Source organism: Culex pipiens, chromosome 3 (assembly GCF_016801865.2).
Source record: "Culex pipiens pallens isolate TS chromosome 3, TS_CPP_V2, whole genome shotgun sequence".
NCBI classification, from domain to species: Eukaryota; Metazoa; Arthropoda; class Insecta; order Diptera; family Culicidae; genus Culex; species Culex pipiens.
Genome location: NC_068939.1, coordinates 1,825,250 through 1,843,675, shown reverse-complemented (window position 1 = coordinate 1,843,675; position 18,426 = coordinate 1,825,250). Strand labels below are relative to the sequence as shown.

Sequence of the window (18,426 nt, the reverse complement as noted above, 5' to 3'; positions counted from 1 at the left end):
TAGTTAGTTGCTTGTTAATCTTTGCTGCCATCCGTCCCGCCTTGCCTCCGCCACCCTCGGATACAACAGTTGGCGACGAGGTAGTGGATTCGCAAGAAAAAATACGGACTTTTTTGCGGAACCTGAAAGTACAATGGTGCTGGAGGAGGAAAATGCGGCGCCTGCTGCGCCACGCACGTTCGCGTTCGAACCTTTCAACCCGGCCGCAACGAAATTCGATCGTTGGGTCAAACGGCTGGAAGTGTCGTTCCGGATCTTCAAGGTTGCGGAGGCGGACAAGCGGGACTTTCTACTGCACTTCATGGGAGGAGCCACTTACGACGTGCTGTGCAACAAGCTGAACGCCGTTGCACCGGAGGATCAAACATACGATCAGATTGTTACGCTGCTGCAGGCACACTACAGCCCGGCGCCGCTCGAAATTTTGGAGAACTTCAAGTTCAAAAGCCGGAAGCAGCAGGAGAACGAGTCGCTGCAGGATTACGTCACGGATCTTGAGAAGCTGGCCCTGACGTGCAATTTCGGCAACCATCTCGATAACGCTATCCGGAACCAGTTCGTTTTCGGAATCCAGAACCGCGTCGTTCAATCCCGGCTGCTGGAAATTCGAGACCTGACGCTGGCGAAGGCGAAGGACACCGCTTTCGGTATGGAAATGTCCCACCGGGGAACAAACGAAATGCAAGGTTCCGGGACGAGCTCGGAACTGCACCACGTTGAGCATCTGGCTGCAAAGAAGAGGACGGCGAAGCAGACGGCGAATGAACCCAACAGGCAGTCTGCGAGCGATGCGAAGCTGTGTTACCGGTGCGGTGATGATGATCACCTGGCAAACGAGTGCAAGTACTATGCTACAGTTTGCAACTACTGCAAGACCAAGGGACACCTGGAGAGGGTGTGCCGAAAGAAGGAGAGAGCGACGAAGCAGAACAAGGACACGCACAACATCGACGAGGTGTTTGCAAGCGAAGAACCCATCTACGTACAGGAGATTTTTCACGTCGAGGAGGAGCGAGACTCGGCTACCAAGTTCCTGCTGCAGCTGCGGGTTAATGGAAAGCAGCTGGTCTTCGAAGTGGACACCGGTTCGCCCATTTCTGTTATCAGTGCTTCGGACCAGCAGTGCCACTTCCCACACCTGAAGCTCGTCCCAACCACTGACCACCTGGTAAGTTACTGCGGTGCAACCATCAACGTGCTGGGGAGGTCGATGGTCGATGTAGATTCGGATGGTGATATGTTCACATTGCCCTTGTACGTCGTCGAATCAGCGAAGCACCCACTGCTGGGGCGCGAATGGTTGCTGCAGATGCGTTGCGATCTCAATCGCATGCTCAATGCTGCGGTCGGTAAGGGTACCGACTACTAAGATGATTCTTGCGTGCGGTCTACAAGACCAACTTGCGGATTGGCATTTGCGCCAAGTCCAACCGCTCACGGAGCGAAGCTACGCTGGACGTGCCCAGAAACAACAACTACTACTACAAAACTACTACTACTGCTCGGGGAGCACTTGCCGCCGGACGTGCCCGGCACATTCGAGATTGCTTGATTACTGCTGCTGCTGCTTACGGAGCAAAACGACCGGATGCGTACGGTTACTTCTACTCTTGCTTCTACTACTTCATATTCTTGCCATCGAACGATACCGGAAGTCATATCGACGAGGGGGAGAGTTGTCATACTCTGGCAACACTGTGCGCCGGGAGTGTCACCACCAGTTTGACACCACCTTGACGGTGCGCTCCGCGACCGAGTTGCCGCGCTGACAAACGTCATTCTCACAACAACCACAAGCAGAGCAACAACGTGGAATTTACTCTTTATACTTAAACCTAGTTTAATAAATGTATTAATAGTTAGTTGCTTGTTAATCTTTGCTGCCATCCGTCCCGCCTTGCCTCCGCCACCCTCGGATACAACAGTACCTATATAATCATTTGAAGTTTTATTCCCCAATTCTACCCCAAAAATCCCATATCTCACAAACAAGCTCATCAGAGATGCAATATGCTCTGATATGAATTTTGAATGCTATGCTTTTGGTAAGTATGAAGTGCTCAAATTTCACGGAAGTGCGTCCACTAGGTGAAAAATTAAGCGAAAAAATCCTAGTTATAAATTGAAAAAAGCTAAATAGTGATGCATGGTATATGACAAAAATCTTCTTGCAACTTCATGGTTAGCCAACTCATTTGCTCACTCCTCACGACTCATTAACATGTTCTTTCACACACACTTTGAACTCCGATGCAATTTTCCTTCCACATTCCCTTCTCGTAGTGCAACTTTAGAAATATTCTTGATAATGTTGCCTGAGAGATGAATGGAACATTGTGCACCGATAAAACATAAAATTGATTCACAAACACAAAATAACACTCAATTACGACACTTTAAAACTTTCACTTAAAATTTGATCAATGATTTCCTAGGATGCACTTTTCCATACTGGTGCTTGCGATGCGTGGGCGTTCATGTGTCAATGAACCCATTGATGAGTGACACTCGGTTCATTCATGCGCTGTGGATTGCGCAAGGCGACTTAGATGAGAACTCCTGATGAATGAATTTGCGGAATCACATCTATATCGACCTTGACCTCCTCTCAGATGAACCTCTGTCCTCGAACTAAGCTATGTCCCCAAGGGGTAGGACACAGAGTAACTGAGTGACTCAATTTTACAAAATTACTCAATGTGGCTCAAAGTTACTCAATCTTCCTCATGATTTTTTTTTTCACCGAGTTGCGGAATTTGTGAATAAACGTTGACCACGTTGACAGAAGAGCTTGTTTACAAATATATTAGAGATATTTTCACGCCACGATGCTGCTTCAGTCAGTCAACCAATCCGGGAACAAACTATTCCGCCCGACGACGAAGTCGATTCCGCCTGTTACGGATTGTGCCGTGTTGATCGTCGCCGCCGGTACCGGTGAATTCGATACTGGTATTATCTAAATCCGGATGGCACGGAGATAACATGCTGGAACCGTCCACCAAGATGTACTTGTTTCAAGCAGATGCCATCAAGCGCAAGAGAGCCAGGCTGACGGCAAGTGCCCAACGGACCCCACGGACCCCACGGACAAGCCCCTGCATCTGCCCCCCGGGAACGGAAACCGGTGTGAACAAGCCCGGTATCGCCATCGTCTTCGCCCGGTCAACCTGGCCGCTGAAGTCAAGTCCGTCCGCACAAAGAAGCCCTGCTGGACAATGCCAAAAATGTGTCCGTCAAGGAACTGCGTCGTGGATACGTCGCCGGTGACTCGAAGAACTCACCGCCCAGGTCATCGGACTGAACTACCCCGGTCAGATCTCCAACGGATACACCCCAGTGCTGGATTGCAACACCGCTCACATTGCCTGCGAGTTCAGCGAGATCAAGGAGAAGGTCTTTCGTCTTCCCGGCAATTCGAGATGGGCAGTGGCCCGAATCGCTGGCGGATCGGATCATGATCTTGCAGCAGGAGGTTTGAGCGTTTCCAAACCCAGGGAAGTGCCAGCACACGGAAATCGTAGTGGTCACGAAAATCTCTAAGAGTTGCTGTATCATCCGGTTGCATCCCTTCTAGATCTAGGAGAAGAAAATTGTCGTGGGACTGGAGGGGGGCATCTGGAGCAGTCGCTCCGATCTTTTCTTATTTTTACCAGAGACTAAGCGAATGATGCGTTTTTATTGTGTGTTTGTATAAACTTATTTATTTTGCTCCAACATAATACCTAGACCCCTGGCAGAGTGATGACATGAATCTTAGCGGTACCCTTCTGCGTCTTGGCCTCGATGCCCTTCTTCTCACCCACGGTGGCGGCTACCTTCTTTGTGGCGTGCTTCTTTGCGGCAGCCTATGTTGCTCCGGCAGCTCCCTTCTTCTTGTGGACAGCAGCTCCAGTGTCACTGGCGGCTTCTTTTTCAGCACCTTGCTGACAATCTCCAGGTTGCGTTTCTTCTCGCCCGGCAGCGCGCTTTTGCTTCCTTCACGCCGATTACGCGGTCCTTCGTTGGTCAGCTTCTCCTGGAACTCTCCGGTCGACGCCTTGGCGACGTTGGCAGCAGTCACCAGCTCTCATCCGGGCGATTTCGTTCATGGCATACCTGTCAATGCGCAAATATCGCTTCGTCCTTGTTAGGTTCCGCATTGTGGGGCACCTCTACCACCCAATCCTTCTCCTTTTCGGCCTTGAACCTTCTCGTCGCGGGCTCTTTTTCTGCTTTTGTAAAACCGCGTTAACGATGTCCATTTTGCCACAACGCATTTTACAATTTTGAACGAAATTACTTGGAACCATCGGCACCGGCGGCACTCTCTTTGGAAACGGCTTCTTCGGGGCTGGCTTCTTGGCGGCGGCCTAAGTGTTCTTGGCCTTGGCGGTGGCAATAGCAGCCATATTTGGCTAATGCCGCCGTCGGAGCCTATTTGCCAGCAGCGGCACCGTTTCCGGCAGCAGCAGCATTCATCCCTTTTTGGCCGGTTCGGTATTTGGGGCAGTGGCCAAGCCTTCTTGCTTCCCTCAACACCTTTCTGGCAGCCGGAAAATTTTACGCTCCCGCTGTTTTTGTGTTTAGCAAATTGTCAGTGTCAGCGTTGAAATGTCAATGTCAAAATTTGTTACGTCGTTTGTGAAAATCATGGTGAAGATTGAGAAACTCTGAAAAACGTGCGTGGCTCAATGTTACTCAATTCTATTCAAATTTTCTCAAAATCACTCACTGTCCTACCCCTTGTATGTCCCTCTTTCAGAGATCATGCTTTCAAATCCGCCGCTGAGAAGACTCCCAATGAGCGACCATTCATGTCGGACACTTCGTAGGAACTCGTTCCCTTCTTCGCGACGATGATGCACGGGACGTACGTAGGCCCAAGCTTGGCATTGAAGGACTTGTTTGCCGCCGACTGCTGGAAGGATCTCTTAAAGACACGCTGTCCAACATCGAACACCGGTGAGTACCTTTTGTGCCTCAGATCATACTGCCTTTTCGTACTCTCGTGCGCCTTCTGCAGGTTCTCTTTGACCAGCTCGTAGGTCTTCTTGCTCACTCCATGCATGCGTTCCATACGCTCTTGCTCGGTGAGTTCCTCATCGTCCTCGAGCTGATGGTCCATTCCTCGGGTCACCGCTTCGTGCCCGAACACTACTCTGTGTGGCGTAAACTTCGTTGTTGCGTGGACCGTGTTGTTCAGGATGAACTCAATCTCTGAGATTTTAGTATCCCACAGCCGTTGATCTTGCCGGACGTACGTGCGGATCATCGCGTTGATCGTACGGTTCAAGCGCTCGGTGGGATTTGCTTGGCTCCTGTGACGAGCGTTTGCCCAATGCTGGATTCCATACCGTTTCAACAGGTCCTGGAACTCCTTCGACAGGAACGTAGTTGCGTTGTCGGTGATGATGTACTGGGGCACAGACAACTTTCGCAGCCACTGTTCTTCCAGAATGCTACACAGACTAGCAGACGAAATCTTCCGGACCGGAGCAAGAAGGCAATACTTAGAAAAGACGTCTAAGACGACCAATAAGTGTGCGTTCCCTTTCTTGCTACGCGGAAGCGACTGTATGTAGTCCATGCAGACAATCTGGAATGGCCTAACCGCTACTCGTTGTTGTCCCATCATCGGCTCAGTAGACACGGTCGAATGTTTTGTCTCCTTGCAGGTGTCGCACCTGTTGATGTACTTTTTCAATTCTGCGCTCATTCGAGGCCAGTAAAATCTCCTCTTGAGCTTCTCAATGCACTTTTCGAAACCGATGTGCAAGCAGCCGTCGTGCTCTTGCCGCATGACTTGCTCTCGTGCCGATTCTGGTACACACTCCTTCCATTCAAATCTGTAGTCCAGCACGTCGGACTTGGACGACACAAACTTGAACAGCTTCCCGTTCTCGATGCGGAAGTCCAGATACTTCTCCGGATCATCCTCAACAGCATTGTACAGATTCCGGTACCAGTTGTCGTCATCGCCTACGTCGAGCGTCTCAATCGACCGCGACAGCGCGTCGGGTACGATGTTCTCCTTTCCCTTTCTGTGCTTCACCTCCATGTCGTACTGCTGGAAGGTTATGCTCCAACGACTCAGACGCGACGACGATCTCCACTTCGCCCGCATAATGAACGTGAGCGCGGATGAATCGGTCACCAGAGTGAAATGAGTGCCCTCAATATAGCAGCGGAACTTCTCGATGCAACGGAGAGCAGCTAAACCCTCTTTCTCCGCAGCATGGTAGTTCAACTCAGCACCCTTCAGCTTCTCTGAGTGATACGCGATCACCCTCTCCACACCATCGTGAACCTGTGTCAGAACTCCGGCTATCGCGGTGTCGCTTGCGTCCGTTTGGACACAGAACGGTAGCTTAAAGTCGGGATTGGCCATCACTGGAGCTGAAATCAGCCTCTCCTTGATGGCCCGAAAAGCTAAGTCTGCTGCTTTGGACCACACCACTCGCTTCGGCTTGTTCTTTAGCAAGTCCGTGAGCGGCGCAGTAAGTTCGCTGAACTTATCGATGAACCTACGGTAGTAGTTGACCATACCGAGGAATCGTCTCAGCGACCTGACCGAGTTTGGGGCCTCATATCCTAAGATAGCTTGGACTCTATCTGGATTAGGCCGCATTCCTTCTCGCGACAGGATGTAACCGAGATACGGCAATTCGTAGCAGCAGAACTTGGACTTTTCGAGGTTGATGCGCAAATTCGCGTTTTTCAACCGCTCCGCAAGTTCTGTCAGTTTCGCAATGTGGTCGTCAAACGTGTGACTGGCCACCACAATGTCATCTAAATAGACAAAAATGGACGGCTCAAGTGCCCCGAATCCTAAGACTTTGTCCATGAGCTTGCTTAAGGTTGCCGGGCTGTTGATCAGTCCAAACGGAAGTCGCTTGAACTGGAATAATCCCATTCCGGGAATGGAGAAAGCGGTGTACTTCCTGCACTCCTCACTCAACGGCACCTGCAAGAACGCCTGGCTCAAGTCTATGGTGGACAGGTACTTGAACGGCCCCAGATGACTCAATATTCTGTTCTGATGGGGCAGAGGGTACGCATCCCTCTTGGTGCGCTCGTTTAGCTTACAACATCGAGACACAGCCTGATCTCCTCGCTGTCTCTCTTCTTGACCGGAACGACCGGCAACGCCCAATCCGACTCCGACGGTTCGATGATTCCGTCCCTGAGCATCTTTTCCACAGCTATATGAATCTTCTTCTGTATTTCTGGGCTCCACGGATACGGATTCTTCCGGACCGGTTCGGACTGTACGAACTCCTCCTTCAGCTCGATTTTGTGTTCCAGCAGGTCCGTCTTTCCGACGACTCCTTCGCTGGCAACGAGAAACATCTTCTGTACATCTTCCAACTGTTTTTTCTGCTCTTCTTCTAATTCTTCTTCTGCGTCTTCTAGATCTTCATCGACCTGCTCATCAACCACCTCGACGGATTCCATCGTTGGCCTGATACCGAACTTTTGCCAGAAGTCGTAGCCGAGGATGCACTTCCTGTTCAGCTTCGGCGCGATCATCACGGACAGAATCTTCGTAACACCATTGAACGTAATCGGTATGTCACTACACCCAATCACCTCTAAACTCTCACCTCCGGCTGTCTTCAAATCAATATTCGTGGGTTTCAACTTTAAACTTAACAACTTCACTAACTTTCTTCCACCAACACCTAAAACTGTGCGCTGTGCACCACTATCAAGAAGTCCAACAACCGATATTCCCAACATTTCCACTCTTGCAAACGGCCTACGATCGCCGTTGCTCACTGTAACAAGCATCGTTGCCACTTCAGCATCTTCTTCTTTCTTTTCTCCATCAACCCTCGAATATCCTAGCTGTTGGAGTGCTTCCGACGCTTCGGTATCTTCATGAGGTCTTCTGGAGCTTCCCGTGAGACTGACTCGCCTCACTGAGCAGTCTTTTGCATGTTTTTTGCTTCGCAGTACGGGCAATCTTTCGTAGAAAAACCCGGAAAACCGCACCGCACGCAGAACACGCTCCTCTCCTGCCGGCATTCCTCGTGGCCATGACCTGCAACGTGACAATTGAAGCAAATATCCCGTTTGACCGGAATATACGCCTTCACGATCCGCTGTAAGGCACTGGTTCCACTCGAACCTGCAGCAGTGTTGTTCTCGCGATTCTGGGTGTTCGGTTTCGGTTGAGACCTCTCGTCAACCCTTGGTTTGTTCTCCTTCTGATTTCCGTTGCTCTGCTGTCTCTGCTGTTCTGGCTTCCACGAGCTTTTCTGATTGTAGTTTCCGTTGCTGTTGTTCTTGTTGTAGTACGGACGGTTTTGTTGGTTCTGACCTTGCTGTTGGTAACCACCCTGCGATCGGTTTCCACCCTGGAAACGACTCGAGTTCTGGTACCTATTTCCGGTGTTCTGGTACGACGACCGCTGTGTTTGCACCTCCTCCACGTGCGCTGATCGCGGCGTGTACCTTTCTCCCTTCTGATACAGCTTCCAATTGACAGAGTCGAATCGCTTACCGAATTCCTTCATCGATGGAATCGTCTTGATTTCTGCGGCTAGCATCGCTATTTGGCAGTCCTCGCGAGTATTGCGGAAGAGAACGTCAAACTTCCGTTTCTCATCCCACGGATTCGTCATACAGCGGAAGATCCGGACCATGTCCAAGTAATAGTCCTGGAACTTCTCCCTGGACATTTGCTTGCGATTGTTGGCCTGCCGCTCATAGACGTAATCGATGTCGATCGGCAAGAATTCGCTCTTCAATTCATCCACCAACTTCTTCCATGAACCCAGTTCATTATTCCCGTTCACTTCCATGAACCAAGAACGTGCTTTCCTCGTGAACAAATGATGCGCACACTGGAACAACTCGGACTCAGAAATGTTCTCTGAACGAGCGTTGAACTCCACCTCCTTCAAAAACTCGTTCTGTTTCCTCCCGTTGTCCATCCCGTCATAACGAACCTTCCACTTATGCACCGGTAAACTCCTACCAAATCCGGGTTTCTTTTCTTTCGGTTCATCCTTGCCGGAATGAACTTCCTCTGGTTTGTTATGTTCATTCTCTGAGTTACCGAAGCTTCCCAATGAACTATTTCTTTGGTTGAGCCACGCGAGAAAATCTCCTGGATTCTGCTGGCTTTTCCCCTCGTTCTTTTTGTCCTTGTTCGCGTCTACTCCAACTTGTGTACTGTTGGCTGGCTTGGTCTGTACTTCCGGTTTTTCTTTCTCCACCTCTTTCTCAACCTGTTTCGCTTCTAGAACTTGAATGTGTTCCAACAACTTGTTGACCACGTTAATTAGTTCCACTTTTTGTTCTTTCCACTGTTCAAATTCAGCTCTTTCCACGTCACCAGGTTTTCCAACACTTTTTCCATCACCACTACCAACTCCACTACCATTTCCCTTACCATTTCCACTAACAGATCCAGTTTCACCAACAATTCCAGCAATTTCCTCTCCATTATTCTCTTCAGTACTATTCCAAGATTCATTATCTTCTTCCACAACTTTTCCATTTCCTTTTTTCGCATCCTGCTTCTTCATTATTTCCGTTAGACTCTGGTTAATGAGTGCTAACTCTGCTTCACGTACTTCGGGTAAATGTGAAGAAATGGAGAAGAAAATGTTCAGCAGCCTCATACACGCTCGAGCTGTTTCTGCTAATGAATTCAGTTCATCATCCTTGGTGGTGTATGTTCTCAAACGTTCCAAGCGGAAAACGCAATGCAGAATCCTAGTCTTGAACGACTGTTCTGGTGCTTGCTTGGATTTCCGGTTTTCCAAGTGGGACTTAATCTCACTCACTTTCAACTCACACGTTTCCAATTCATCCAATACTGAACCATTCATTAACTCATACTCAACATGTTTCAATTCTCTCTCTTCTTTTAGGCGATTACGCAACGCACGTTCGGCTCCGCTGCGCGATGAATCAAATGGGATGTCGCGGATCTTCAGCTCATGTTCGAGTTCATCAACGGTCAAATGACCCGTATTCATTCCGCGATACAGTGACAACAAATGAACCATATCCATCTTGAGTGCAAGGAAAATCAAAGATCTTGTAATTAAAAAGAAAATTTATTTAAAAAAATACTAGAAATGAGCAATCACAACTACAAATTAAGAAAAATACCTAAAATTGATTCGCTAACTGAGATAATTTGATAACCTAGTGAATGAAACTGTTCATTGATGAACACCAACGGATCAACAATGAATTGAAAAAAAAAAACCTAGAATTGAATTACGCTCTTGAATGGATGAGCAAATAGCGAATAATTGTAAAAAAAACCTAGTGTAAGTCGAAACTTTTGTAATCGTACTTTTGTACGGGGAATAAATAACTTATTTTGCCTGGTGTTTTCACTCAACTAGTCCGAAGGAAACGACACTCCACCGATACGAATTCTATTCCGGAATTCAAACAAAATTTTACGAAATCTCCAACCAATTACTTTGCCAATGTCTGGTGGTCGTTCATCCTAGCGTAGACTTCCAAAACCCCTCCTCGGAACTCAAAAATTCAAATATTAGCGTCACTTCTGTTTGTATTTTGACGATTAGACAACTTTTGCACCTGAATAATGGGCGTTTTCCCAGAGAAGAGGGCAAATCGTCTAAAGTCCTCAAGTGAACCCAAACACGAAACAGTTAAACTAATTTCTAGTTGGGCGCCAAGTGTAACTAATGGTGGGCTACTCCAGCATTAATGAGACCCCCCTCTTTGCCTCAGGGTCGGCATGTTAATCCGGAATCGGTAGGGAAACACTTAATTAGACTATTAGACAAAACAAACCCACTTTATTCAGGTTACCAGCGGTTTATTGGCAGACTCAAGCTGCGTAGCTACCTCACTTCCTAGTTCTCCCACTTCCTTACTAGCTAATCCTACCTCACACGTCCTTCTTCCTTCTTCTTCGTCGGGTCCTTTCCGGAACTGCTGCTTCCGCTTTAACTCCACTCTCAGCTCGCGTTCCTGGAACAACGGCTACACGCCTCCACCGACCTCCGGGACTCGGTCAACCGGGGCGGGACACGTCTTCCTCTCACGTTCAGCGACCACTATGGGCGGTCAGATACTGTTCTCGTACTCGACCCTCTTCTGCGCCACCTGCCTCGACGCTCCCGAGTATGGTGACGGACTCTGGGACCTCGGTAGATGAATCTACCGGTCTGTCTGGTTTCCGGCGTCGGTTGATGTAACGGCTGGCAAGGCTGGCGTCTTATCTCGCGACGGTTGGTCCGCAGACCAAAATGGCGGCGTCGCGAGGGCGGTTCCCACACCGGAACGGTGTCGCAGGCGATCCTCGTACGTGAGCGATCGTGCTCGGCGGTACGATGTACCGCGCGGGGAATACCGCGGGTGTCGGGTGGCTTACGGCGGACGAATGCGTCTGTGCCGGCCTGTACGCGAAGCGTACGAACACCGAGGGGTTCTGTGGGCACAATGGGACGGAAATTAGCGATGGCGGAGGGAGGTTGGACGGCGATAGATCAGGGAAGCAACGGTATTTACCTGGATGTCCACAAATCAACGCAGGCTCCTCCTGCTTGCGTCCGGATCTCCAGATCGTCGGACGGCTTTTCTCCGGGATGGCGTCTACCGGATCTTCCACTTCACTTATAAAATTTCACTACTTCGTGACGGTGATTTTCACGGATATCGACCGTCCTCTTCAAGATACCAGGCAAAGTGACCGTTGCAATGGCGGGGTTTTCCCAGCGATCCTCAACCTCCCCCTTCTGGACTCCTTCGTCCCATCGTCCCATCGTCTTGGTCATCGCCGCTACCCAAGGCGGGCGTTTGCGATGATCTCGTGCGCTCCCAGCGGTGACTAGCGCAACTAGCGGTGCAGCGTTGGTAGCGTCCGTAGGGGCTGGACAGCTACGCTAGTAGGTCGTTCTGCCCGCAAGCCTTCTCAAGTGCTCCCTCCGTAACTTGCCGCGGAACAAACGATCGCACTAATCTTGGGATGGAAATACTATAGGTTACACTTTTAAGAAGTTCTTCTTGAGAGCTTAAGAGAACATTTACATGAAAATATAGCTAAAATCGGGTTTTCCAATAAACCAATGTTTTCTACACATTATTCAAGCCAAAAACAAGAGATTTTTACCCACCAACAAGCATTACATTGCTTTAAACGAAAATGCCATCTAGACAAAGCTGAGTGCCGTTAAAAAGAGCTCATAGTGCCGATGCATGTCTGATATAACATTGAAATTTGCAGCACCCTGGAGCTCGGTACAGACCTTCAAAGTTTGGCATTTCATCAACAAAATTGACCCCAGCAAAATCAAATGGCGTCTACGGCGTCGCGAGGCGCGATGCATATCTTTTTTGCCGGGGCTGATTTTTCGAAAAAATGCCAAACTTTGGAGGTCAGATTAGCGAGCACCAGGGTGCTCCAAATTTCAATGTTATATATACCAAAAGATGCGCAAGAATCTGGCCAAAATGCCTCAAAAAGTGACATTTTCGAAAAAAATCTTTTTTACGGGTTACATCCCATTTAAAATTCAAATGCAAAGCGCCAGCTCCTGTTACGTCCAATCAAGCTCATATTTTGGATTTGGGCTTAGTATGCCCACCGGAACAAACCCTTGAATGCCCACCAAAAAGTCATTTTTGTTACATCCTAGTGTGCGTGCAACATGGAGTTAAACTTTTCAAAGTGCCATGGTAAACTTCACAGCAACTTCACACAAAGTGTAACTCCATGTTGCAGATTTTACAGCTCGATAAGTGTCACCGTCCATTCAGAAAATATCGCCCCATAAAAAAACCCATGCAGCCAAGTTGATAAAACCTTAGTAACCGTTGGTCAAAAGAGTGTCCTATACCCCAAGCAGTGAGAAGTTTCTCATCGCAATCTACGATCATTTATCCATTGCATCACCCGCGACAATTTTCAGCTGGCTGATTTTAATGACCTCCAAACAACCTCTCTTTTTTTATAATGTTTCATGGCCCGTAATAACTAAATTGAATTTACCTGTAAGCCACTTGCGATTCATAAAAGTTAGAAGGGTGCACTAACAGTTACTGCAAGTGGCTTCATCTTTTTTTGTGCGGTTCGATCGAGCTTCTTCGTAGGAAAAAAAAGGTTAAAGTGGTTCATAATTAAACGGTGTTTTGCTTTCGCGTCTATCGTTAGATTCAATTACCCTTTTGAAATGTTGGGCCGCCTTGGGAGGGCGTTCAATTGTGTAATAAAGCGTGGTTTAGGATTGGAATGCGTTTTTCGAGTTTACACGGTTTGTTTGTTTTTCCCGTGGAAATTGAGGCTACCCATTAATTCAATTATTTCCCTTGGCCGAAGGGCCATTAGAAACAGATTAGCAAATGGGTGGTTTTTCTTGTAACTGGAGTTTGAAACGGATTTTTGTTTCGATTTTCATCACCAGAGGCAACAAAGTGAGAGGTGCTGGCCAACGAACTGATCAACAAAATGAGTTGAAGTAATGTTCTTCTATCTCCGATCTCTTCTCTTATCTGCCAAACTACCAAGTACACGATCCGTAATAACACAAAATCCAATCAATTCGCTGGAAGCATCCAAACGAAAGGAAAACAACACATTGGCGCAAAGGCATGTCGCGTGAGCCCATCGTAGAACCGGTTTTGGCAAGGCCCCCCGACATCACAACAGGAAAGCACATGGCATCCACCTTTACTCTACTACTGCTGGCCGGTCCCAGCTGGTGAAAATCGTCGAAAGAAAGTTACCCACAGCAGACAGCCGGGCCGTGGCTGGGAGAAAGATGTCGTGGTTCACCTTCAAGCGACACACACACGAGTCACTCCAGTGTTGTCAGTTTTGTTGAAGGGAGATTAAGTCATTTTTGAGATTCAGATTTGAAGATATTTTGAAAACATAATCAAGTGATCATTTAAAATATTATTTTTCATATAACTTAGCTTTAGCTTAATACTCACAACTGGCCACACTCCCCTACCATCGATGGAAGGAAATATGCGACGGCTGTTTCCCGCTCTTTAGGGGCTACTCCAAGCGATGTGGGTCATTATCAACGGATACGTTCAAAACAACTCTCGTGTGGCGCAGAGTATAGATCCGGCCTCCAACGCAGGCACAGCCAGACGTGTGCCGCTAAGATCCGGAGAGAAACTGCTGCGTGATCTCAAGTTGATTAAAATTTTGCTGACCAGTCGGATTCATATCGCATTCTATCAAAGTTACAATCCGATTAAGTGCATATCCACATGGTCACTCAGCCCATAGCTGGACGTCGAACTGAGTCATGCGCCCGCACAGAGTCCGGCGATTCGTGCTTTAAATCTCACTTCTATCAGTGAACCAGTTTGCAATTTGCTGGGTATAACGACCTTTACTCTACTTTTCAACGTTCGTGTAAACTACAATCTGAACGAGTTTTCCAGCGGTGAAAAGAAGTTTTCATCTGGTTTTGCTGTGAGCGGCACAGGACTAGCGGCTATCGCCGCACTAAACTGGTTTGAAAATGCAGGGAAATGATCACGTTTGAAGTGAAAGTGAATCTTAGAGGCGGAAAGTGAAAACTTAATGTTTTACGACTATCAGGATTGATGATGGTAGTGCAGCGGGAAGCACTTTGTTGCAATTAATCCAATACTGTTTATGCTTAGCTGATGTTTCTTCAATTTTTAAATCTGACGAGAAAGTCTTATTTCTTCACTGTTTCATATCAATGGTCGAACGTCAAACCCAATGCGAAGCTTTTTTGAGGATACCTTGAAGAATTTCCCACGTCCTCTTAACCTTTCGGAATCTTCCTACAAGCTATCTTTATAAAGTATAAAGTACACAAATGATTTAAAAAGTGAAGGATAACCATTAACTCATTATCATTTTTTTCATAAACTTATTTCTAATATTTTTTTCGGCGCTAGGACCTGGTTACAATCATAATCATCATATCATAATTACATTTTTCTTATACACAGTAAAAAAATGTGTAAATTTGGAAGCTGTAATTTTGGAAGGTTGAATATTACCTCTTTTATGATGTAATTTTACCTCAATTTAGACTGAAAAAGTGACATTACACCTTTGTAGTGGTAAAATTACACATTTTCAGAGGTAAAATTACACCTTTTTTTCTGACATAAAAGATGTACCCCTTCCCAGATGTAATATTACCATGATTTTTTTTTCTGTGTAGCAAATAGTAATCACAGAGAATCTTTAAGATTCAGGGGTCAGTGAAGAAGCCGATTTGGGTACCCATTAAATATATCAGACATGTTTTTGTTGTGTTTAATTTCAGAACAAATATTTATTAAATTTTGACGTTGAAAATCCGATCAATATTTTTTCAAGACGAATGCTATATGCTCAAAGTTGGCCCGAAAAGTCAGGTGGCAAAATTTTTTTTTTCAAAAATCTTCAAAATTTCGATAGAAATTTAAGTGCAACCAATTGAAATTGAGTTAAAATGCATGACCCTGCGTTCAAAATCATTTATAGCATGTTTAAGTTGATTTTTAACAATCATTCGAATTTTTGAAAATGTTCGATGTTTAGTATCGCAAAAAAGTTTTTTTCGCTATTTTTTTGTTTTCGTCAAATCTTACTTTTTTGAAAACTAATGAGTGCAAAACAACTGAACTAGTGTAAAATGCATTATAAAACACTTTTTGCATTCAAATGAGACTACGGCTTGTTTTTTAAATTTTTATATTTTTTTATTTTTGGCACCCCTGAACAGATTTTTAGATATAAATTTAAAAAGAAAAAAATACTAGGCAAGTTGAAGCAAAACATTTTCAAGAAAATGTTATTTTGTAAAAGGCTAAAACTTTCAAATGGTGAACTTCATCAAAATTCATAAAAATATTTTTTGATTTAAAATTTGATTTTTAGATATTTTATTTAAAGAGCTTTATAAATTCGAAAAAAGATTATGTAATTAATCAGAAACGTTTTCAAGATATGGACTTTTGGTTTTTTTTTGTAATTTTAGACAGCTTCCAAATTTATACAAAGATTAAATCAGCAAAAAAAATCTTTTGTGAAAACTAAATTTTTTAAACATTTTTTTATTCCAGCAATTTAAATTCTTAGAGTAAAACATTTTTCCACCGAAATCATATTGCAGCACAATAAATCCCTAAATCCTACCCATCTTACTACATAAATATGGCTTCAACATTAAGTCGCTCCAACCAGCAGCCTCTAGCAGATGGTGCCACTGCTGCAAGACGTAATTATCGATAATGTTGCAAAAACGCCGCAAACACTTTTCCTTTCACTCGTTAAAATCGCTCCGGAGGTGTTCGGACTAATGGGCAAATTCAGGATCTTTTTCCAACACTGCATTTATGCATTCCCCGAAGAACAAAACGGAGAAAAATGGCTTTCCGCGAATTTGCCAGCATTACCCAGCGCAGTTTCCCACTCGTTACAGCATTCTCTAGAGCATAACCAGAATCGCCGATTACGGAGGCATTCCCCACAAGACAAGAAAAAGCACCGACTACGTCACACAATGCCAAGACAACAAGAGTAAAAAGTGGAGCACATTCAACATTCACAACTTCACTTACCGGAAAGCATTTGCATCCAACCGCAGATGTGAAAGACGGTGGTCGATTTCATAAACACCATCAGCAGCAGACAGCAGATCGCTAGGACCGCCGTTGCGACGGCCAAACCGCAGAACACCGTGGCCACCTGTGTGCGGGGCGAGAAAGAGCAACATTGAAAGAAATGTACTCATTTGCGCGAAGTCTGCGAATTGATAATGATGAGGTGGAAAAAAAAGTTCACACCAAATGTGCCGCAGAATCATGGACTAACGGATTATCCAACTTACCAGAGGGGGAAGAAATGAAAAAGAAAACTATGCTACCGAACGGAGACTTAACCCATTTCTCGACGCTGCGGCACTTCTTTAATCATTGGAGTAGAGCAACTACCGCCTCCAACTTCTATTCACCGTCATCATCATCATTATCAAGTAATTTGATGCCAGAGCGGAACTAACCTGAAACGCGATCGAATGCATCAGCAGCAGATCCTCCAGCTTGCCGGTACAGCTGTCGTTCAGGTCATCTTTCTGGCAGATTTGCCAAAGTCCGAGCCGGCCGCCGGTGTCCGAGTCCGAGTCGCCGACCCATTCTAGAGGAAGAGAGCAAAGAATGAAAGATAAAAAAATAAACTTTAGTCAACGGGACAGGCAACGGTGCTATTTTGTGTTGAAAGCTTTTGAGATATGGTTAGAGATTGATACTATCCGGGATGTTGGTGGATACATTGTCAATGGCTTTATTTGAATTTTATTATGACTTTTTCTAATACTTATTCACACTGATTTTTTTTTAATTTCTCTGGGTTTCCTGCTTTAAAAGTGATTCAAACCTTCAACCTTTACCGTTTTCCCAAATCAACTGAATAGTGAAAGCAGTCACGTTGTCCAACAAAACAAGCGGCATGATTTGAATGTCAATGAAATAGAACCCATAAAACATAAAGTACAAAAAATCATAAACAAAACAATACTATACATTCGAACTAATTATATTTCAGAAAGGCGTTATTAAATTTAAATAATTTAGAACAAATCTGGATCCGAGTCATTATTCACTAAAAAACATTCGTGAATACTTAATTATAGTTCATAGACACAACAATAGCCGGGACCGTGGTGTAAGCGTGATTGCCTCTCACCCAGTCGGCCTGGGTTCGATCCCAGACGGTCCCGGTGGCATTTTTCGAGACGAGATTTGTCTGATCACGCCTTCCGTCGGACGGGAAGTAAATGTTGGCCCCGGACTAACCTAAAAAGGTTAAGTCGTTAGCTCACTCCAGGTGTAGGAGTCGTCTCCCTGGGTCCTGCCTCGGTGGAGTCGCTGGTAGGCAGTTGGACTAACAATCCAAAGGTCATCAGTTCGAATCCCGGGGTGGATGGAAGCTAAGGTGTAAAAAGAGGTTTGCAATTGCCTCAACAATCAAGCCTTCGGACCAGGGTTGTTAAAATATCAAAATATCAGCTCTCAGCAACTACAATTATCCCGCCTGAATATTCATGCCTCAAATATAACTGCTCTTCTCTCTTCATTGAAACTCTCAGCGCCGAACATGTTGTTGTTAATTCATTTATTTCTGGCAGCTTTAACCTTCTTGGTCATTCGCTGCCCTAGCGCCGAACATAGCCGAACACGTTTTCGTGTTTACCCACTCGCGATTGACATTTTCCTTTTGAGCAATTCTCTACGAAATCGGTCTTTTTTCTTCAATTTTAATTTTTGTATTTTTTAACACTTAAACTACCATCCTCAATATTATCCCGCGAACTACCAAGCTAGCGAAAAAAGGCGAAGTCCAACTTCAAACAGCTGTATCTCGGCTCCCTGTGGACGGATTTTCAAAATTCAAGAAGCAAAAGATGCGGACAGATCTCTAGATTATTTTGCTATTTGAAAAGTCAAAAACAGAGGCACTTA

The 18,426-nt window shown here is 45.9% G+C and overlaps 1 protein-coding gene across 3 annotated transcripts in view; it reads right to left on the bottom strand.

The window, feature by feature from the left end:
• The window catches only part of LOC120423022 (LHFPL tetraspan subfamily member 3 protein), a 62,662-nt gene that overhangs the window by 7,723 nt on the left and 36,513 nt on the right, over positions 1 to 18,426 (bottom strand). For all 3 annotated transcript variants that reach the window (XM_039586662.2, XM_039586664.2, XM_039586665.2), the window contains exons 3-4: positions 16,968 to 17,101; positions 16,528 to 16,654 (exon numbers count right to left, since the gene is read on the bottom strand). In XM_039586662.2, coding sequence (XP_039442596.1) covers positions 16,528 to 16,654; positions 16,968 to 17,101 — 261 coding nt within the window. The remainder of the gene's footprint in view (positions 1 to 16,527; positions 16,655 to 16,967; positions 17,102 to 18,426) is intronic.